At 36.5% G+C, this 23,890-nt stretch overlaps 2 protein-coding genes across 29 annotated transcripts in view; one reads left to right on the plus strand and one right to left on the minus strand.

The window, feature by feature from the left end:
• LOC309641237 (uncharacterized protein) overlaps positions 1–23,890 on the plus strand; it is a 487,119-nt gene that overhangs the window by 232,953 nt on the left and 230,276 nt on the right. The gene's annotated exons all lie outside the window — the stretch shown is intronic.
• PLEKHA5 (pleckstrin homology domain containing A5) overlaps positions 1–23,890 on the minus strand; it is a 236,905-nt gene that overhangs the window by 190,913 nt on the left and 22,102 nt on the right. Inside the window, exons 4-5 of one of the 28 annotated variants that reach the window (XM_082421047.1) lie at positions 8,419–8,479; positions 1,961–2,501 (exon numbers count right to left, since the gene is read on the minus strand). The exons of 25 other annotated variants lie outside the window; for them this stretch is intronic. In XM_082421047.1, the coding sequence (XP_082277173.1) occupies positions 8,437–8,479 (43 nt within the window). In that variant the 3' untranslated portion in view covers positions 1,961–2,501; positions 8,419–8,436. Of the gene's footprint in view, positions 1–1,960; positions 8,480–19,408; positions 20,101–23,890 lie in introns of those variants that run through there. 2 more of the 28 variants (XM_082421040.1, XM_082421046.1) reach the window with 2 other exon arrangements.

A 23,890-nucleotide genomic window follows, 5' to 3' on the forward strand; every position in this document is an offset into this window, starting at 1 on the left:
ATTCTGTATAACAGTCTCTAGGTCCATCCACGTCTCTACAAATGACCCAATTTCGTTCCTTTTTATGGCTGAGTAATATTCCATTGTATATATGTACCACTTCTTCTTTATCCATTCGTCTGTCGATAGGCGTTTAGGTTGCTTCCATGATCTGGCTATTGTAAATAGTGCTGCAATGAACAGTGGGGTGCATGTGTCTTTTTGAATTATGGTTTTCTCTGGGTATACGCCCAGTAGTGGGAATGCTGGGTCATATGGTAATTCTATTTTTCGTTTTTTAAGGAACCTCCATACTGTTCTCCATAGTGGCTGTATCAATTTATATTCCCACCAACAGTGCAAGAGGGTTCCCTTTTCTCCACACCCTCTCCAGCATTTGTTGTTTGTAGATTTTCTGATGATGCCCATTCTAACTGGTGTGAGATGATACCTCATTGTAGTTTTGATTTGCATTTATCTAATAATTAGTGATGCTGAGCAGCTTTTCATATGCCTCTTGGCCATCTGTATGTCTTCTCTGGAGAGATGTCTATTTAGGTCTTCTGCCCATTCTTTGATTGGGTTGTTTGCTTTTTTAATATTGAGCTGCATGAGCTGTTTATATATTTTAGAGATTAATCCTTTGTCCATTGACTCATTTGCAAATATTTTCTCCCATTCTGAGGACGGTCTTTTCCTTTGGTTTATACTTTCCTTTGATGTGCAAAAGCTGTTAAGTTTCATTAGATCCCATTTGTTTATTTTTGTTTTTATTTCCATTACTCTAGGAGGTGGGTCAAAAAAGATCTTGCTGTGATTTATGTCAAAGAGCGTTCTTCCTATGTTTTCCTCTAAGAGTTTTATAGTGTCCGGTCTTACATTTAGGTCTTTAATCCATTTTGAGTTTATTTTTGTGTATGGTGTTAGGGAGTGTTCTAATTTCATTCTTTTACATGTAGCTGTCCAGTTTTCCCAGCACCACTTATTAAAGAGACTGACTTCTCCACTGTATATCCTTGCCTCCTTTGTCATGGATTAGTTGACCATAGGTGTGTGGATTTATCTCTGGGCTGTCTATCCTGTTCCATTGATCTGTATTTCTGTTTTCGTGCCAGTACCATATTGTCTTGATTACTGTAGCTTTGTAGTATAATCTGAAGTCAGGGAGTCTGATTCCTCCAGCTCTATTTTCTTCTCTCAAGATTGCTTTGGGTATTCGAGGTCTTTTGTGTCTCCACACAAATTTTAAGATTTTTTGTTCTAGTTCAGTAGAAAATACCACTGGTAATTTGATAGGGATTGCATTGAATTTGTAGATCACTTAGGGTACTATAGTCATTTTCACAATATTGGTTCTTCCAATCCAATAACATGGTATATCTCTCCGTCTCTTTGTGTCATCTTTGATTTCTTACATGAGTGTCTTATAGTTTTCTGAGTACAGGTCTTTTACCTCCTTCAGTAGGTTTATTCCTAGGTATTTTATTCTTTTTGTTGCAATGGGGAATGGGATTGTTTTCTTAATTTCTCTTTCTGTTTTGTTGTTAGTGTATAGGAATGCAAGAGATTTCTGTGCATTAATTTTGTATCCTGCAACTTTACCAAATTCATTGATTAGCTCTAATAGTTTTCTGGTGACATCTTTAGGATTTTCTATGTCATCTGCAAACAGTGACAGTTTTGCTTCTTTTCCAATTTGGATTCCTTTTATTTCCTCTTCTCTGATCGCTGTGGCTAGGACTTCCATAACTATGTTGAATAATAGTGGTGAGAGTGGACATCCTTGTCTCGTTCCTGACCTTAGAGGAAATGCTTTCAGTTTTTCACCATTGAGAATGATGTTTGCTGTGGGTTTGTCGTATATGGCCTTTATTATGTTGAGGTAGGTTCCCTCTATGCTCACTTTCTGGAGAGTTTTTATCAAAAATGGGTGTTGAATTTTGTCAAAACCTTTTTCTGCATCTATTGAGATGATCATATGGGTTTTTTTTTTTGTTTGCCTTTTTTTTTTCACACACACACACTGTATTTTATTTTTACAAGAGATAAACTAACACCAAGCATTGTAAATGGATTACCACAACAAAAGCAACAATGATTGCAATTACCAAACATGAAACACACTCATACTATGTCATAATATTGACATTCAGTCCAGTAATCCTCCACTGTAACAGCTCCTTTACTTTGCAGTGAAAATTGATTTGTGTATTTTTTGCCTTTGAGTCCTTGTGGGATGTTTTTTATTAATATTCAAACAGAAAGTCACAAAAATTATAATCATCCTCATCAGTTCACTCAGTCCCATGTAATTAATTTTTTTGTATCTTGATCTTTTGTTAGCACTTTTATGAATTCATCAGTTTTCCATTAGAGTTCTGAAAATGCTTATTCATTCAGTTCAGCAGTATAGTCAGTTACCAGAAACCTGTACTTGTCAGAGTCTTTTCCATGAATTCCTTGAAGATGAAACCCTTTTATAGGAACATTTTTGCAAAAGCATCAGAGTACACGAGAACTGTCTGTAAATGATAAAAGACTTAAAAATGACCACGGTTAAAGATTTGATGAAAGTTCATAACAATGCAATTGACAAGGAAATTTAGTTATTTCTGAGATATATATTTTAAACTAATAACTAGAATTATGACTTATAACATTATATCAGAATATAAGATTTTTAGAAATTTCATGTAATGTCTGAAACATTTATATTAACATATTTCCAAACAAATAACCCAAAGAAAGTTTAGTATTAGTTGTTTTTTGTTTGTTTGTTTGTTTATACTGCAAGTTCTTATTAGTCATCAATTTTATACACATCAGTGTATACATGTCATCCCAATCGCCCAATTCAGCACACCACCATCCCCACCCCACCGCGGTTTTCCTCCCTTGGTGTCCGTACGTTTGTTCTCTACATCTGTGTCTAAACTTCTGCCCTGCAAACCGGTTCATCTGTACCATTTTTCTAGGTTCCACATACATGCGTGAATATACGATAGTTGTTTTTGTCTTTCTGACTTACTTCACTCTGTATGACAGTCTCTAGATCCATCCACGTCTCAACAAATGACTCAGTTTCGTTCCTTTCTATGGCTGAGTAATATTCCATTGTATATATGTACCACATCTTCTTTATCCATTCGTCTGTCGATGGGCATTTAGGTTGCTTCCATGACCTGGCTATTGTAAATAGTTCCACAATGAACACTGGGGTGAATGTGTCTTTTTGAATTATGGTTTTCTCTGGGTATATACCCAGGAGTGGGATTGCTGCATCATATGGTAATTCTATTTTTCATTTTTTAAGGAACCTCCTAACTGTTCTCCATAGTGGCTGTATCAATTTACATTCCCACCAACACTGCAAGAGGTTCCCTTTTCTCCACACTCTCTCCAGCATTTGTTGTTTGTAGATTTTCTGATGATGCCCATTCTAACTGGTGTGAGGTGATACCTCATTGTAGTTTTGATTTGCATTTCTCTAATAATTAGTGATGTTGAGCAGCTTTTCATGTGCTTCTTGGCCATCTGTATGTCTTCTTTGGAGAAATGTCTATTTAGGTCTTCTGCCCATTTTTGGATTGGGTTGTTTGTTTCTTTAATATTGAGCTGCATGAGCTGTTTATATATTTTAGAGATTAATCCTTTGTCCGTTGATTCATTTGCAAATATTTTCTCCCATTCAGAGGGTTGTCTTTTTGTCTTGTTCATTGTTTCCTTTGCTGTGCAAAAGCTTTGAAGTTTCATTAGGTCCCATTTGTTTATTTTTGTTTTTATTTCCATTACTCTAGGAGGTGGATCAAAAAAGATATTGCTGTGAATTATGTCAGAGAGTGTTCTTCCTATGTTTTCCTCTAAGAGTTTTATAGTGTCTGGTCTTACATTTAGGTCTTTAATCCATTTTGAGTTTATTTTTGTGTATGGTGTTAGGGAGTGTTCTAATTTCATTCTTTTACATGTAGCTGTCCAGTTTTCCCAGCACCACTTATTGAAGAGACTCTCTCTTCTCCATTGTATATCCTTGCCTCCTTTGTCATAGATTAGTTGACCATAGGTGTGTGGGTTTATCTCTGGGCTTTCTGTCTTGTTCCATTGATCTATGTTTCTGTTTTTGTGCCAGTACCATATTGTCTTGATTACTGTCGCTTTGTGGTATAGTCTGAAGTCAGGGAGTCTGATTCCTCCAGCTACGTTTTTTTCCTTCAAGACTGCTTTGGCTATTTGGGGTCTTTTGTGTCTCCATACAAATTTTAAGATGATTTGTTCTAGATGATTTGTTCTCCCTAAAAAATGCTATTGGTAATTTGATAGGGATCGCATTGAATCTGTAGATTGCTTTGGGTAGTATACTCATTTTCACAATATTGAGTCTTCCAATCCAAGAACATGGTATATCTCTCCATCTGTTGGTATCATCTTTAATTTCTTTCATCAGTGTCCTATAGTTTTCTGCATACAGGTCTTTTGTCTCCCTAGTTAGGTTTATTCCTAGGTATTTCATTCTTTTTGCCGCTGTGGTAAATGGGAGTGTTTCCATAATTTCTCTTTCAGATTTTTCATCATTGGTGTATAGGAATGCAAGAGATTTCTGTGCATTAATTTTGTATCCTGCAACTTTACCAAATTCATTGATTAGCTCTAGTAGTTTTCTGGTGGCATTTTTAGGATTCTCTATGTATAGTATCATGTCATCTGCAAACATTGACAGTTTTACTTCTTCTTTTCCAATTTGGATTCCTTTTATTTCTTTTACTTCTCTGATTGTCGTGGCTAGGACTTCCAAAACTATGTTGAATAATAGTGGTGAGAGGGGACGTCCTTGTCTCATTCCTGATCTTGGAGGAAATGCTTTCAGTTTTCACCATTGAGGATGATGTTTGCTGTGGGTTTGTCATATATGGCCTTTATTATGTTGAGGTGGGTTCCCTCTATGCCCACTTTCTGGAGAGTTTTTATCATAAATGGGTGTTGAATTTTGTCAAAAGCTTTTTCTGCATCTACTGAGATGATCATATGGTTTTTCTTCTTCAATTTGTTAATGTGGTGTATCACATTGATTGATTTGCGTATATTGAAGAATCCTTGCATCCCTGGGATAAATCCCACTTGATCGTGGTGTATGATCCTTTTAATGTGTTGTTGGATTCTGCTTGCTAGTATTTTGTTGAGGATTTTTGCATCTATATTCATCTGTGATATTGGTCTGTAATTTTCTTTTTTTGTAGTATCTTTGTCTGGTTTTGGTATCAGGGTGATGGTGACCTCATAGAATGAGTTTGGGAGTGTTCCTTCTTTCACAAATTTTGGAAGAGTTTGAGAAGGATGGGTGTTAGCTCATCTCTAAATGTTTGATAGAATTCACCTGTGAAGCCATCTGGTCCTGGAGTTTTGTGTGGTGGAAGATTTTTAATCACAGCTTCAATTTCATTACTTGTGACTAGTCTGTTCATAATTTCTGTTTCTTCCTGGCTCAGTCTTGGAAGGTTATACATTTCTAAGAATTTGTCCATTTCTTCCAGGTTGTCCATTTTATTGGCATAGAGTTGCTTGTAGTAGTCTCTTAGGATGCTTTGTATTTCTGCGGTGTCTGTTGTAATCTCTCCTTTTTCATTTCTAATTTTATTGATTTGAGTCCTCTTCCTCTTTTTCTTGATGAGTCTGGATAATGGTTTATCAATTTTGTTTATCTTCTCAAAGAACCAGCTTTTAGTTTTATTGATCTTTGCTACTGTTTTCTTTGTTTCTATTTCATTTATTTCTGTTCTGATCTTTATGATTTCTTTCCTTCTGCTAACTTAGGGTTTTGTTTATTCTTCTTTCTCTAGTTCCTTTAGGTCCAAGGTTAGATTGCTTATTTGAGATTTTTCTTGTTTCTCGAGGTAGGACTGTATTGCTATAAACTTCCCTCTTAGAACTGCTTTTGCTGCATCCCGTAGGTTTTGGATCATCATGTTTTCATTGTCATTTCTCTCTAGGTATTTCTTGATTTCCCCTGAAATCTTCAGTGATCTCTTGGTTTTTTGGAACGTATTCTCTAGCCTTCATGTGTTTGTGTTTTTTTTCCCTGTAATTGATTTCTAATCTCATAGCGTTGTGATCGGAAAAGATGCTTGATATGATTTCAATTTTCTTAAATTTACCGAGGCTTGATTTGTGACCCAAGATGTGATCTATCCTGGAGAATGTTCCATGTGCACTTGAGAAGAAAGTGTAATCTGCTGTTGTTAGATAGAATGTTGCAAAAATATCAACTAAATCTATCTGGTCTATTGTGTCATTTAAAGCTTCTGTTTCCTTATTAATTTTCTATCTGGATGATCTGTCCACTGGTGAAAGTGGGGTCTTAAAGTCCCCCAATATTATTGTGTTACTGTCGATTTCCTGTTTTATAGCTGTTAGCAGCTGCCTTATGTATTGAGGTGCTCCTATGTTAGGTGCATAAATATTTACAATTGTTATATCTTCTTCTTGGACTGACCCCTTGATCAATATTTAGTGTCCTTCCTTGTCTCTTGTAACATTCTTTATTTTAAAGTCATTTTATCTGATATGAGTATTGCTACTCCAGCATTCTTTTGATTTCCATTTGCATGGAATATCTTTTTTCCATCCCCTCACTTTGTCTGTATATGTCCCTAGGTCTGAAGTGGGTTTCTTGTAGACAGCATATATATGGGTCTTGTTTTTGTATCCATTCAGTGAGCCTGTGTCTTTTGGTTGGAGCATTTAATCCATTCACGTTTAAGTAATTATGGATATGTATGTTCCTATTGCCATTTTCTTAATTATTACGGGTTTGTTCTTGTAGGTCCTTTTCTTCTCTTGTATTTCCCACTTAGAGATGTTCCTTTAGCGTTTGTTGTAGAGCTGGCTTGGTGGTGCTGAATTTTCTTAGCTTTTGCTTGTCTGTAAAGCTTTTGATTTCTCTGTCGAATCTGAATGACATCCTTGCCAGCATCTTCTCGATCTTTGCCTCCATCCTTTTTCCGAGGTCCTGGATCATCTTCACTATCATTATTCTGAATTCTTTTTTTGGAAGGTTGCCTATCTCCACTTCATTTAGTTGTTTTTCTGGGCTTTTACCTTGTTCCTTCATCTGGTACATGGTCCTCTGCCTTTTCATTTTGTCTTTCTGTGAATGTGGTTTTCGTTCCACAGGCTGCAGAACTGTAGTTCTTCTTGCTTCTGCTGTCTGCCCTCTGGTGGATGAAGCTATCTAGGAGGTTTGTGCAAGCTTCCTGATGGGAGGGACTGGTGGTGGGTAAAGCTGGCTGTTGCTCTGGTGGGCAGAGCTCAGTAAAACTTTAATCCGCTTGTCTGCTGATATGTGGGGTTGGGTTCCCTCCTTGTTGGTTGTTTGGCCTGAGGCAACCCAACACTGGAGCCTACCTGGGCTCTTTGGTGGGGCTAATGACAGACTCCGGGAGGGCTCCCGCCAAGGAATACTTCCCAGAACTTCTGCTGCCAGTGTCCTTGTCCCCACAGCCACCCCCCGCCTCTGCAGGAGACCCTCCAACAGTAGCAGGTAGGTCTGGCTCAGTCTCCTATGGGGTCACTGCTCATGGGTCCTGATGCACACACTACTTTGTGTGTGTCCTCCAAGAGTGGAATCTGTGTTTCCCCCAGTCCTGTCGAAGTCCTGCAATCAAATCCCTCTAGCCTTCTAAAGTCTTATTCTCTAGGAATTCCTCCTCCCATTGCCAGACCCCCAGGTTGGGAAGCCTGATGTGGGGCTCAGAACCTTCACTCCAGTGGGTGGACTTCTGTGGTATAAGTGTTCTCCAGTTTGTGAGTCACCCACCCAGCGGTTATGGGATTTGATTTTATTGTGATTGTGCCCCTCCTACCGTCTCACTGCAGCTTCTCCTTTGTCTTTGGATGTAGGGTATCTTTTTTGGTGAGTGCCAGTCTCTTCCTGTCAATGATTGTTCAGCAGTTAGTTGTGATTCTGGTGCTCTCGCAAGAGGGATTCTCACGGGGTTTTTTTTGTTTTTTTATAAATTTATTTATTGCATTTATTTATTTTTGGCTGCACTGGGTCTTTGTTGCTGCAGGCGGGCTTTCTCTAGTTGCAGTGAGCAGGGGCTACTCTTTGTTGCGGTGTGTGGGCTTCTCATTGCGGTGGCTTCTCTTGTTGCAGAGCACGGGCTCTAGGTGCATGGGCTTCAGTAGTGGCTCGTGGGCTCGGTAGTTGTGGCTCGTGGTCTGTAGAGCGCAGGCTCAGTATCTGTTGCACACAGGCTTAGTTGCTCTGCGGCATGTGGGATCTCCCCAGACCAGGGCTCGAATCCGTGTCCCCTGCATTGGCAGGCGGATTCTTAACCACTGCACCACCAGGGAAACCCCTCACATGTCTTTTTAAAAAGGCACATGTTAAATGCTACCCATAAATAAGAGAAAATATACAAAATCAGATAAAGTATCTAAAAGTACCTAGATTGGTGCCTGGCTTCACGGGCACTCAGTAGATGTTTGTTGATATGCAAAACAGCTTCTGATGGAAGATTACAAATTCCTTAATAATTTATTACATATGACAATCGTTCCCTGCATTTTATATTTACAGGTATAACTTATTTCATTGGGAAGGGGCTACAAGGTGAAGATAGACTCCAATTTGCTTTTTTCCCTACATACAAATAGTACCCCAAGGAATCGAGGGAATACAGAGATCTGGGCATGGAATTCAGAAAATCCATTAAGTTAGGCAAGAAAGAAATTATCCTTTATCATCACTGATCTCTAACTGAAATTTAACATTTCCTTTAATTATGAATATAGACAACAGGCCACACTTGTATTAGCAGCACCTCTGATTTTTATCAACAAGAAAATTCAGATATTTTATATCATATTATATTCACTGCAGATATCCTGAAATATCATTTACATTCATTGCCACTCCAAAATTACCAGTTATCAGACTCACTTTTAGACTTTATTTAATGTGATATAGATATTACTGTATCACAAATATGTTTGAAAATTGTCCTATCTGTATTTCAATATAATTGGCCTGCTCTGCAATCATACAGTTGCGCGCGTGTGTGTAATACAGATTTTAAAAAGGTTAAGAACTTCTGCTTCAAAGGACGGTTAAGACCCTGCAGACTTTCCCTCTCGGTGCTCTATTCCAAGAGATTCCCCCCTCTTTCTCTCCTCTTTCCCAGTCTGCCCTCCTCACACCCCTCTTTCATCCTGCCTGGCTTCAAATGCAAGGAACTTGGGAAGAGACAGAGGGCAAAGAGGAAAACCTATGGCCAATTCTGCATCCCTTTTCTCCTCTCCCCTCAAATATGATTATTATTTCTATTCACAGCCTCTAAATCCATTTCCTCTCCTAAACTCTCAAGTGTCTTGTGCTCCTTAAACCCTAACACCAGTATCAGTGATAAAATGTCCAGGGTAGTCAGCGTGCCACTCTCAATTGGACAAATCATAGCTTTTTGATGCCCAAAGACCCATAACCTGTGTGGCTACACAACTGATTGAAGGGGGTCTATCAAACAACAAGGAGACAGTCGGATAGGGAGAGGTGGGCAGTGGAGGGAATGGGCTGGGAGGGGAGGTGGGCTGCAGAAAGAGTTTTTATTTCTCATCTTCCTAGTGTTGGAAGGAAAGAAGGAATGAATAAAGGAAAACACATACACACACACACTCATACTTGGAGAAACCAGCACATGGGCTATGAAACTGCTCTGGGAAAGGAAGAAGAAAGAGTTAAGACTGTGTCCCCACTGGAAGTGGGCCAGGAAGAAAAGAAACACTGGGTGAATATAGAACAGTGAAGATAAGAGGACCTGCTGGTTAGTTCTTGGTAGAAAAGGACTCAGCCAAGCACCTAGTTCAGACTAAGAAGTGTCCAAATGGGAAGCCCAGGTTTGTTCATATTCGCAGGGTTCTTCTCCCCAGCTTCCATGTACCCAGAACAAAACTCCACCGGAGACCCTATAGCAAGCCCAGGAGCCATCTGCCGAAGCTTAGAGCTAGAGAAAGAGGTTTCCGTCACACTTGATTAAGAAGGGAGGGGGAAGGCAAAGGAGAATCCTTACAATGTTACAGTAGAGGGATGTATCTGCCCCCAAAAATACTGCAGATGAGGTAAGTTTTCCAGTACTATCAGTATTACACATCATGAGTCGGCTGATTTATCTACACATTATTTCTATGAGACAAGGCACTTGTGCAAGTTCTAAACAAATGATTCATATAAAGTCTGAACATGACACATGACAAAGAACTACTTTTATTAATTATGCCCCAAAGCACCAAACAAATGTAGGAACAGAACATAAGAAAGTAAAAGTTTAAGAAATGATGAAAACATTAAGACAGTGGTAAACATCTTTTAAAAAAAAATAACAAGGAGTATTTTGATATTTTACACAAATTTTAGTTGATTACACTTTATTATTAAAACCAGATACACATAGCGAAGCCAAGCTTAAATTCAGTATATAAATTCAATGCTTTAACATAAATTTTAAAACACACACAAATTGGTTATTTTTCTACGCTATACCTCTATAAAAACATTTTTCAATGAAATGTCTTTTTTGTTTTTCATACACAAAACACATTCTCAATTAACCAGAAAATCAACATGAGGAATAGTATTTACATGATACAATGTTACTCTTCTAAAAGATGAAGCAAAAATTGTGCAGTTACAAGACATATAGAAAAATAAAACTAGAACTTCTTTGCTTCTGACGTATGAGTAAAATAGCTTTAGAAAAACATTTTGTTATTCTAGCAATTAATGTTCAAATAAGAATATTTTAAGCTCAAGTTGATGTAACAGCATCCTACTGCTACTTGAAAATACTGGGAGGTGATGACACACCAAGACTGTAAACACTCGAAGGAAATGGAAAAGCCAGCTGCATTTTTCCAAAGTAATTGTGAATGCTGACCCTTCCGTACTTACTACAGTACTTGTCTAATTACACCGTCTAGTTTTTCCCCCTATAATTTCAAGTATTATTTCATCACTACCTTGCTAATATAATACTTGGAACAAAATTTCTATCTAAATTTATTCACAAGGCCTACATTCTTACAAGATGAAATGTTTAAGTGCTTTATTCTTTAAATTCACAAAGCAATCTGACAAGGAATATATCCTAAAACTGAAGGGTCGAACTACAAAGTGCATAGAGAGACGGTGCCTTATAATTTTGGTTCCTTTAAATCTTAAGACATAGCAAGAAAAAAAAAATATTGTCTTCATGGAAATGACTTGAAGGGATGAATTATGTCCAGCAATTTCATGTTCAAGAAAAATCTGTTTTACCCATAAATTACCCGTTTTCTTTGCCTCAATAGAAAACATTTTCCCAAAAAGGTTCAATATAACACTCTTATATGGAAGGAGAGTTAAAATTAAATAGAAACCCATTTCTTATGGAAGAATAATGCATAAATTAGTGGTCATCACTTTAAAATCATCCACCAAGATGCTGGCAGAAACAAAATCAGAGCTTGCCTAGCACACAGTAGAAGCTCACTAAGTATTTGTTAAGTAAAGCAATTTAATGTTTAAAAACTTTCCAGTGGGAGTAAATTGAAAGTTGGAGTAGCAACCTGTCCTCTCATTCAAATTACTTAAGTGTAAATTCTGTAATAAGGAAAAACATTAAACTAAGGTAAATGTATAATAATTCCATTTTATATTAAAACAAACTTGTATTTCAACATAAATACAAAGCAATTGCTACAGCAATAAACCTAATTGTGAACTTCCTGCACTTTCCCGAAAATGATTGCATCATAGTACAATTGTTTTTAAAAGATCTCTGATTTACATCAGATGACTAATTTTTTTCTTTTTTGGGGGGCCATTTACTTAAATGAAAGTGTGCAAATTCATATTATGGGAACAAAAGTAAGACTACTTTTTGACCCCAGAAAAATCTACTCATTCTGTTCTTAAAAGGGATCTCTAATTTGAATAATCAAGATTATATTTCTTTCCTTTGCCCTGAAGGAAAGTACATTCCCAGTGCTGTTTTGAAGCTGGCACACACATAACTCAATCTTGGTTAATTTCCAAAAGCACATATGTTATAGTAAATCCTCTTCTTTCAATGCCAAAAAGTTTTTGCTCCTAGAAATTGTTTCACTGGCATATTCTCAACGTATCAGTATCTCAATACCTGCTAATCCTAGAGAAGGAAGAGTAGCCAACACACTTTAGAAAGTAAAGGTTCCATTTTGAATCTATAAAAGGTTGACCTTCACTTTGTGCAAGATCCTATCTGTTAAATCTGAGAGTTTAAAACAGTAACCTTTGGTGCACATTGGAATCACGGAGTGGGAAAGGGGTATTGGCTGTGTGTTTTAATATGTAGCTAACTATTAAACTGTCTGCTCGGAACACATTAAGGATTTTCTTACAAATGAGGTTAACATTTCAGTCTTTGGAAAGACAGAGAAACATATTTTGGCCAATTCAGATGGAAGTTTTATGACATTCACTAAAGTGTTTTCCCAGTGAAAAACCAATGATTAACTCAAAATAAGCTATGAGAGAGAGAGAGAGAGAGAGAAAATTTTGCTTTTCTCTTCTTTTCAAAAAATGAGGGTAAAATTGAAGAGTGAAAGAAAAAAATTCCATAAAAAATACTTAAGTTTTCCTATATTCTTTCTTTAGGGAATATTCTGAACACTTCTAATATAAAATATTAATATGTGTTTCTATAACAAATCCTTTGGTTTAAATGAAAGCAAAAACCTCACTGCTTTCTTTTATAAATATGAGCTATTATTATTCTTAACACTATTATTACTATTGATTTTATTTTAGTATTTAGCCATAGAATATTCAAGTAGCAAAAAAATTATTTCTTAGGACAACATTAAAATTATAAAGCCTTTGCACCCTCCCACTAAATTTAATTTAAAAATACCTTACTATAAAACGTCAAAAATTTAACATTCAAACTCATTGACCCATCAATACAACTGTGAACTTATCTAAAAAAAAAATGTCCTAAGGAATTTATGTTCAAGGATGTTTCTCCTAGAATTAAATTATTTTAACAAAAAGGATTAGAAAACTAACCACTGAAAATAGGAAATTAATGAAATATATTATGATACATCTACATAATACAATACTGTGTAGTCATTATAGAATAAGAAATTGTCACTAGTGGGGCTGAAAGCATAGGAACTTTTTCAGTCCTCTTACACCCCTTTATATAAACTGCCTGAATTTATCATCAGCATGTATTGCTTTTCCAGTAATTACTAGAAAGATGTAGAAGACAATTTATTTAATAGAAAAACTGCAGACATATTAATGGAATCAAGTTATGAATGTGTATATACTATGATCCCAATTCCCTTATGTGTATAAATGTATAAGAAGAAAACTAAAAATATGTCAACAGTTTGTATATGTGGATGGTAGAGTATAGGTATTTTTTTGGTATTAATTTTCTATATTTCCCAGTAGGAGCATTTCTTTTATACTCAGAAACAAAATTTTACTTCACATAATATATTGTTATGCCCCATTTGGCTGCCATATAATAACTAAAGTTAAAAATTCTTTGGTTTAAAAGAAAAGGAATAATTTATGATTTGGCCTACAAAATCATACAAGATAAATGATGATAATGATGATAGGAATGGGGAGGAGGTGATTATCCAAGTGTCCAATAACAAGGACTTTATCTGAAAACAATGAACAACACTGGGATTATAGTATATCTCTATGTCATACAATAAATAAAATTAGAAGAAAGCACTATATTACAAAAAGTTGTTTATAATATACACTAAAAAAATAGATTTAACAGCGTGAAAATAAGTCCATGGATGACAGATACATAATATGTTATGTATGAGAGTTATGTGGGGACCTATCACTAAACAAATCACAGAAGCCAACTATGCCCTATTGGTAAAATCACCTTAATCCCACTATAGACAGATTATCAGCTGAAGGAGTCACACCAACTTGCTATAATGAACAGCCTTCTACTACCAATTACACAAAAATTGCTATGCATGAACACTGCTACATATACACTACATAAAAAATGAACTCACCAAGGCCTTTGACACATCCCTCAAGGCCTTGCGTAGATTTGAGACTAAGAAATACCTCAAATACTTTGGGTAGTAATTTCAACCGTGCAAATTAAAAGTTTTCATTTACTCATACCTGACTTTCTTTGAACTGAAACTTTTAACCTATGCTAATTTGCACAACATTAATGGCTTTAAGAGAATACTAATATTTAATTAGTACAATGTTCAGAAAGGACATTTGAACAGTAAAGCTCAAAATGGATGTTATTCATATTACTGAAAGTAATGTTATTTTGGAACTAAGTGAACTGCGTAGAGTTTTAAATGAAACTTTGAACAATGGAATACTATGCAGAGGTTAACATTTTAATGACTCTACGGAAGTGTAAGAAAATGTTACAGCAACCATCTAGTGAAAACAGATTACTAAAGGATATAAAGATTATGGCTATAGCTAGATGAAAATGGGTGACGGTGAAATTGTGGGTAAATCTACTTCAAAAAAATTTTTTAACATTATGGATAAAATCATTGTTTCAACTAAAAAAGATAAGGCAATTTTTCTAAGCCTAAATGCCCAGTTTGCTTCTTTTGAGATCCAGATTTTAAGTAAAGGAATAAAGAATAAAATTGAATGCACAGCTGTTTGCTTCTAGGAATACAAACAGGAGGAAATAAACAGAAGGAGGCTAATGTCTGTGAGACTGGGCTAAATACTTCATTCCCAGCTGTGTTTTAATTTGTATTACTAAACGGTAACAACCCCTTTTTATGACAGTCAGAGGCTGAGCATTTCCATTTGTGCCCAGCAAAAGTTAAAGGCACACTAGAAAATACTTGCAGGGACTTCCCTGGTTGCACAGAGGTTACGAATCCACCTGCCAATGCAGGGGACATGGGTTTGAGCCCTGGCCCGGGAAGATTCCACATGCTACGGAGCAACTAAGCCCGTGCGCCACCACTACTGAGACCACGCGCCACAACTACTTAAGCCTGTGCGCCTAGATCCCGTGCTCCACAACAAGAGAAGCTGCAGCAATGAGAAGCCCACGCACCACAACAAAGAGTAGCCCCCGCTCACCGCAACTAGAGAAAGCCCGCACACAGCAAGGAAGACCCAACGCAGCCAAAATTGATTGATTGATTAAAAAAAGAAATTACTTGGAATGTTAGCTTCAGTAATCTATTGTCTTGTTTATATTCTAAGTTGTACAACATCAGTTGAATTACTCAGGAGTTAATTCTAATTTAATGCCATTTAAAATCAGAAATGACAAAAGAGATGCCTCATCACTTACAAGTAACCTAAAATACAAGAAAGATGGGCAAGTTAAAAATCACACCTGATTTGCTGTGGTAAGATAATTAGGGAAATAATAAAGCAAGTCAGTACAGACTGAGGTCAGTTAATGCCACAGATCACAACTGCAAATGGCCCTGTTCTCTACCCTTCAAAAACGATACAAGATTTCTACTCTAGCCAGAGAAATCAGGGAGGCAGGGATATATTCAGATGGAGACAAGGCAACACTACAGCAGGTGAATGTCTTCCTTAGAGCTACCTTAGACACTACTCTCTCTGTTAGTCTCTTAAATGGAGAACTGTAAGGTCAATGGAAGCCCAGAACCTATAAGAAATTCAAAACTTTACTAAAAAAGACATTCTTCAAGCTACCGATTTTTAATGCCATCAAGCATAAGACACTCCCTTTATACAGGACACCTGACTGTAAGAAAATACACTAATTTTCAACCTAATTTTATGGAATTTTTGTTTTTTCAGTTTCATTATAAACTTGACCCTAGGTTTATAGCAATAGCCATATTTGTTGAAATATGGAAGTATGGAAGTTTTTTTTAAAGCCGGTCATAATATATATGATATTGGTTACATAAGATGATGAATAAATTCCATAGTTGGGTATCACAAATCTTCGACTGCCTCTTTTTTGATCTGGTTAATTTTAATAATCTGATCATCTATTACTTATACTGTAAATGGAAGTTTTACCACAAAACTCAACTGCTAAAAGATCTTTTTGGGTAGGTTACAGCCCCACAACTGCCAACCCATCCCAAGTTTGAATTCCAACTCTGCCAGTTCTTTAAGGTTTGAGGTCCTCATTTTAAGGTTTTTGAATATATAAATGCTCAAAAACCGGTGGATAGGTCCGTAACATGTATGCAGTAAATGACGTAAGGCAGATAAAACACTCAGCAGAGTACCTGGACGTAGTAAGTGTTCCATAAACAGCAGATATTACATAAAACAAATAGACAAAAACTTAAAATACAAGTAAAAGTGAAAGTTGTCTCTTATTCAAATAACTGTTTTCTCGAAATTTGAAAAAAACAAAAAAGCAAACCAAAAAATCCCCTCCCATTATTATCATGCAATGTGCTATCCCTAGCATCTGGCACCATACCTAGCAAACAGTAGGTATTAGACAAATATTGTTGCATTACTAAATAATAACTATCAAAATCTATTATGAAATTCTGAGAATTTCTAGTTTGGAGACCTTGCCTATTTCACCTCTGCATCCCAGGGCCTGGCAGATTATGTAACATATTCAGTTAATTTCATCTTTTCTCATGCAATTAAAAATTAATTTGAATTCGTAAAACTTCTGACTTGTAATTTAACTCAATGTAAGGGGTTTTGTGTTTGGACTACAACATATGTAAGGGTAAGGGCCAAGTCTGTCTGGTTAATTATTCCCAATAGATGCTCAATGTTTGACAGAAATTAGGGGCTCAAATATTTAAATAAATGCATGAATTTTCACGTTCTGTAAAACAGGGGAACAGAACCATAATTCCTAACCAGAGGTCAGACCAAACAAATGTGTGAGAAGGCTATAATAAAAATATTACTGCTGGAAGTTCTGTTTTAAGAAAAAGTCTTCGACTATGTCAATTATTTATCAATAAAGCTAGAAAAAAGAAAAAGTCTTAGAAGCTGATCACCTTAAGGAACTAACAGCAGTGTTATCATTTTACATCCAAGAAGCATTTACTCTAAATGGCATACTGGATTTTTGGGTGCCTTCTTACCAAGACCGAAACATAAGAATTCAGTGTCATATATAGTTTCACCAATAACACATGGTTTTTACCTGAGAAACTCCACACAACCAACTTTCTAAAGTAAAGAGCCAACTTTCCACACTGCTCTATAAAAATCTCCAATTACTTCCTGTTCTGTTTCACAGAAGTTGTAATGACTGGCTTGGCTCCATTCCCTAAAGGAAAGAAAACAAAGCAAGGAAACGCTCCTATCTAACCTTTTGATCCCTCTGCCAATTAGAGAACATGCTCCCAGGGAGGTCCCTGCAATACTAACCTTGAGAGACAATAACTGATACAGGAAACCTCAAAAAGCAAGATTCTAAAATGGAAAGTACTTCCTAATACAAATAATCTTCTCAAAAAGCAAACAAAAGTACTAATTATAAAAATTACCTTCTCTGTACACCTGGGTCTGCCTATATCAACTATTACAGAGAGAAGGATGGTTCATTCAATGTACACTTTTCAGGGATGTCTCTGAAGATAAAGAAGATCTTCAATCAGAGATGAGTTAGCTTCAGAGAGCCATGTTATCACAGTGCCACAGAAGCCAGAAACTGTCACTATTTTTCCCCATGTGTTTGATTTATTATGAGGATTAGGAGAAGTAATTCTATCTCTGATAGAATCTTGTCGCCTAAGTGCATGAACCCTTTGCAACCTTGTGTGCAGAGCACTAACAAATTTTAAAGATTAATGATATTGTATGCCCAAGACTATGATTCACTCTTTTAAACTGTTATCTTCTTTTGCGGAAGAACACATATTCCACTTGATTCTAAGTAGTTTACATTTGAAGTCCTGATATGGGGGATTCCAAAGCTTATTAAAAAATCTACAGATCCCCAAACTGCAGTAATCAGGTAGATGTCTGACTAAAGACTAACAGAACAGTACACAAATGGGACCTGAAGAAAAACTAAGGTTTAAGGACTTAATAAGAAAGAATCTTGCTTTCTTCCATTCCTGGCAGGGGCTCTCTTACTAGATGGGGTTGGGTTCATTATTCAGGAGCATCTAATAAAAAGCATTTGTATTTAATCTCATGATCAAAACAAGTTTAGAACTGTCTGGACTTCCATCTTACCAGGTAAAAAGTTGATAATATAAAAACACACCAGTTATTTTACATAGAGCTTCTGAGATCTTCCCAGTATGTGAAAACGAGCTTTCAGATAAGTACCAAGAGTTCCTATGCACACCTTTAAAATAATCTGTTTAAAGACAGGCAACTCTGTCCACTTGCATACCTCCAGTAGTATTCCTTCCTGCTTTTCTGACTGTTCCTTTACTGCTTCTCCCCCCTTCACTTCATTTTCCACTCTATGCTTCAGCCATGCTTGTATGAACCCAGAGGGTTAGCCCAATACTGACATACAAAGAAAGGGGTTTCTCACTCTTACCTCACATTGATTTAACATCAATATATAATGTTGGGGCATACGAACCCCTCAGGACAAAGCCTATCATTTCTCTGTGCCCACAAGGTACAGACCTTAGAACAGAAGTCACTTGATATTGCCTGGTGTCCTGATAAAAAATGACATTTTATTTTAAATCACTGAAAGCCAGTAAAAATATCAGACTATTAACAGTAGATTCTAGTGTTTAAGTCTAAAAAACACACCAAACACCCTGTTTCCATCAATAAGTACAAACAAAAAAAAGTGAAAAGCATTTAACCAACATATTTAACTCCTCCCACTAAACAAAGATCAGTACTCTTCTTTAGAATAACTTCTTCCAAAATTATGAAGGGATTTTATCAGGCTTTTCCTCTAATAACCTCTTACTGAACTTGTGGTACATACTGAAATCTATCTTTCTTGTAAAGTCAACTACTGAGGGGAAAATTTGTTATCTACTACTAAGTATTTTGGGTCTAATGTAAAAGACAATATATTTATTACCCTCTTAAACACCCAGCTCCAAAAAAAAAAAAAGGCAAAAGAAGAAAGTATAAAAGAGGAAAGCACAAAATAAGAAGGCAGAAATAATTTTAAATATACCAGTAATCGCAACAAATATAAACTAAATTTCCAGATTAAAAAAATTTTGTTAAAGCTTGTATGATATATTAAAATCAGACAAATAGGCAAGACCATAAGTATAAATGGAGGTAGAGGTCAACTCCCCAGGATAAAATGTTGACTTCATTCTGATGACACAGTCTACACTTCACAAAACGTAACAATTCTACACTTAAATGCATCCTGATAAGGTAATTTCAAAACTTAAAAAAAAAACAAAACAGAACTTCACAGAGAAAATGAAAAGTCATCACAACAGTTGAAAATTATTAATATACCTTTCTCAGCAACTGATTCCAATCTCACGCAAACTTTTCCAGGACACAAAAAGTGGAATACCTTCCAACTCATTTTCTGAGGCTAGAACAACCTTGATTTCAAAGCCAGACGATGACAGTACAGAGAGGGAATTTACAAGGCAACTTCACTTATTATCGCAAATGGCAAAGTCCTAAACAAAATATCAACAGGCCCAATGAAGCAATGTGTAAAAGAGAAGGTACATCATGACCAAGTTGGGTTTACTCCAAGAATGAAAGGTTGGCTTACCATTAACAAGTGTATTAAACACAATTCACAGTAATTTGCTGAGTTAGAAAATTTTTAAAAATTCATCTAAATGGATGCAGAAAAAATATTTGATAAAATTTAACTCACTCCTAATAAAAGTTCTTACCAAACTAGGAATAGCAGAGATTTTTCTTAACATAGAAAGAATACTCTCCAAAAATCTTCATTAAATATCATTCTTAATGGTAAAATTAGAAGCAGTTATTTTTAAGTCAGAGCTGTAGTTGCTTCTATTAATACTTATCATTGTACTGGAGGTACTAACCAGAAACATAAAGAAATACAAAGGGTAGAATGGAAAAAGATAAAAGGACTGGAAAGAAAAAAAAAAATCTGCCATAACTTACAGAAGATTGATAAACAATTATATATTCATCAAAAGATCCCTTAAAAAAAGTGAAGGCAGGGCTTTCCCTTGTGGCACAGTGGTTAAGAATCCACCTGCCAATGCAGGGGACACAGGTTCGAGCCCTGGTCTGGGAAGATCCCACATGCCGTGAAGCAACTAAGCCCGTGCGCCACAACTATGGAGCCTGCGCTCTAGAGCCTGCGAGCCACAACTACTGAGCCCACACGCCACAACTACCGAAGCCCGTGCGCCTAGAGCTCGTGCTCTGCAAAGAGAAGTTATGGCAATGAGAAGCCCACGCACCACAATGAAGAGTAGCTCCCGCTTGCCGCAACTAGAGAAAGCCTGCACGCAGTGACAAAGACCCAACACAGCCAAAAATAAATAAATAAAATAAATAAATTTATCAAAAAAAAAAGTGAAGGCAACAAAAGCACTAATTGGAAAAGATACATGCACCCCAATGTTCACAGCAGCAATAGCAGCATTATTTACAACTGCCAAGATATGAAAGCAACCTAAGTGTCCATCAACAGGTGAATGGATAAAGATGTGATTTTATATACATACACACACACACGCACACCCACACTGGAATATAACTCAGCCATAAAAAAAGAATGAAATTCTGTCATTTACAACAACATGGATGGACTTGGAGGGTATTATGCTAAGTGAAATAAGTCAGACAGAAGGACAAGTACTGTACGATATGACTTATATGTGGAATCTGAAAAATAAAACAAACTAGTGAATATAACAAAAAAGAAACAGATTCAGAGATAGAGAAAAAACTAGTAGTTACCAGTGGCGAGAGGAAAGGGGAGAGGGGCAAGATACATGTAGATTAAGAGATATAAACTATTATGTATAAAAATAAGCTACAAGGATATACTGTACAACACAGGGGATATAGCCAATATTTTATAATAATTATAAAGGGACTATAACCTTTAAAAAAAGTGAAGGCAAGATACAAACCCAAAGAGTAGATTTGCAAAAGATTACTATCTATGTTTAATAAAGAAAAAAAATTCCTCAAAATCCAAACAAAAAAGACACAAATAAAAGTAGACAAAAGATATAAGCACATTTCACAGAGGAAGAAACATATATAAGGAACCTAATAAAAGACGCTTAATTTCATTAACCTGGGAAATTCAAAGTAAAAGCCACAATTAGGAAACATTTGGCAACCACCAGACTGGCAAAAATGTAAAAGTTGGACAATATGAAGTGCTAACAAAGATATGAAGCAATAAGAACTCATATAGTGCTGGAGGGAGTACAACAGTACAACCACTTCGGAAAATAATTTAGATTTATTCAATGAAGTCGAAATGCACCTTACCACCTCGATTATACTCCTAGTTATATTTTTGAGAGAAACTTGCAAACGTGCATGAGGAGACATATGATAATGCTCACATAAAGCCATAAAGAAAAAGAGCAAACACATGTCCACCAATGGGTAATGTTTATACTGTAGTATAATCAGACACTGAACACAGTCATAAAAATGAACCACATCAATTTGGGATGAATCTCACAAATAATTATGTTTAACAAAATAAGCAAATCACATACAGAACGTCTTCACTTTTATGAAGTTACAAGAAGAAGCTGGGGAAATTAAACCATGCATTGTATATGGACTCAAACATATGTGGTTAAAATTTAAAGAAAACCATTGGAATGTTATAAACACTCAGGATGGTGGTTGCCCATGGGGGCAAGGGGTAGGGGGAACGACAGAGAAATGGCATCAAGGAGGGGCAAGAGGGGGCTCCAAAGGTCTGAGACATGTTCTCTTTTTAAAGCTGAGTATCTGGTGCAGTGATCAACCATCGTATTTTTCTTTATGTCCGACAAATGTTATACTCATTTGGCATGTATCAAATTTTTCATAATTAAATAAAACACATACTCAAAAAAAAAGTTTAAAAAAGTACTTAGCATCAGACACAAGGAGAAGTAAAATAAACATTTGTTTATTGTCTAAACCCACAGTTTAGACAATTTGTTGCTATGTAAAATAAACTCACCTGTATTGCACAAGCAGACAATTTAAATTCTGTAGATTATTTTAACCTGCCTTGCTCATTTCAATGGAACAAGTCTGACCAAAGGGTTAAAAGGCAAGAAACTAATTTCTATTAATTACTCTTTATGTTACAGAGTCCCTATTTATGAGCTTATAGTCCAAAGTTTTTCCTAAAATTATTGCCAGGTGGTTCTGGGACTTTGTAAAATCTTCCACTGCTGTCATTCCTACTTTGTTGCCTATTAGGCAACTTTGTGGTTTAAAGATTATGAAATTCTGCCCCGGGTTCACCACACAGTTTGGACTTTCAAAATGACTAACAGCAAAAAGAAGAGATTAAATATTTACATTTAAAATATCTACTTTGATTAATACCTATGTAAAAAACTTTGACCAAAAAATAGATTAAAATACTAATCTGAAAATCCTAATCCTTGGATTTTAGATGATAAATAGCGCTACACAAATTGATTAAATCATTGTCCTTTAGTATTTGCATATATCAGTTTCACATTTTTTAATAGTTTACATTTAGAAAATGCCATTTCTAATTTAAAAAGATAACTTAAAATATTCTGAAAAACCTACAATGAAAATACTGAAACAATAAATGAGAACACATCTGTTTAGAACTCATGTAAACTCCCATGAGTTCCACCTAAAATCCCTCCACACAGGCAGAGCCCAGAACTTCCAGGCTGACCACTACCCTTGGCCAAATGAGTCACGGCCTCTTGTCTGGTTAGTCCCAGGGTCACTTTTCTCTAAGATTCTACTGAAACTAAATCCATCGAGCCTCTCAATGCCCAAGTTAATACCATCTCCAGTCCCCTTCCCAATCCATCCCTTGACCCAGCATTTGCTGGGTCTGTCCAGGCTTTGCTCGGTCTGTCCCTGATTTAGCCTCCACCCTGCCTCTGTCTTGTGAAGAAACTTCCTGCGGAAGCAGTGCTCCGTTGTTAGCAAACTCTCCTCAAAACATCACCCCCAATATCCTGGCTGTTAAGGACTTTCCCCTAAGGACACCAGCTGTCCTGCTGCACCCTCTCAAACAACAGCTGTTAATTCCCCCCTCCTCAAGGTCCTTCAACCACTTGAGCCATTCATTTCCTTAATTCCAGGACCCCATCGTGCCCATAACCTGGCACATAATCTGAAGTCACCAGCACATCAGCGATCATACTGCATCCACACGACCCCCAACCTCCAGCAGGCATGTCTAACTACTCTCCCTCTGTGGGGTCTCTGGTCTTGGGAGAATCTCTGTTCTAGTTCATCAGATTCCTTCTTGCTCCACTTCCTTCCTTCCCAGCCTGAAATCCAACAGTCTAACGTTTCAACAAATCTATCATACTCTAAACTCTCCTGCTCATCTGTCTTTCATCACATTCATCTGGAAAAACCCTTGGTGGCTCCAACTATTCATTTTCTCTGAGCTCCCACTGCCCACGACCCTCCCTAAAGGTTCCAGAAACACTTAATGAGTGTCTACAATGTACCAGAGACATAGCACATAACACGCTGTGTTTTAATGAGCTGCGGACTTGTTTAATCACAAAATTTTTATTATAAATATTCAACAAATCTCTATTGAGCATCTCCTAAGCAGAGGAAGGCACTCTTCTAAGCTCTGGGAACTCAGTAGTGAACAGGTCAGAGGAGGTCCCTGCTCTTGGGAAGCTTACATCTCAGTAAGGGGAGACAAATAACCAAAAAGTATATGAACAAGAATTTGAGCCAGTGCTAAGTACCAGGAGGAAAATAAAACATGGGAGGTAATATGACAGCAAGTGCCTG

This window comes from Balaenoptera physalus, assembly GCF_965194825.1.
Source record: "Balaenoptera physalus genome assembly, chromosome: 13".
Classification (NCBI taxonomy): Eukaryota; Metazoa; Chordata; class Mammalia; order Artiodactyla; family Balaenopteridae; genus Balaenoptera; species Balaenoptera physalus.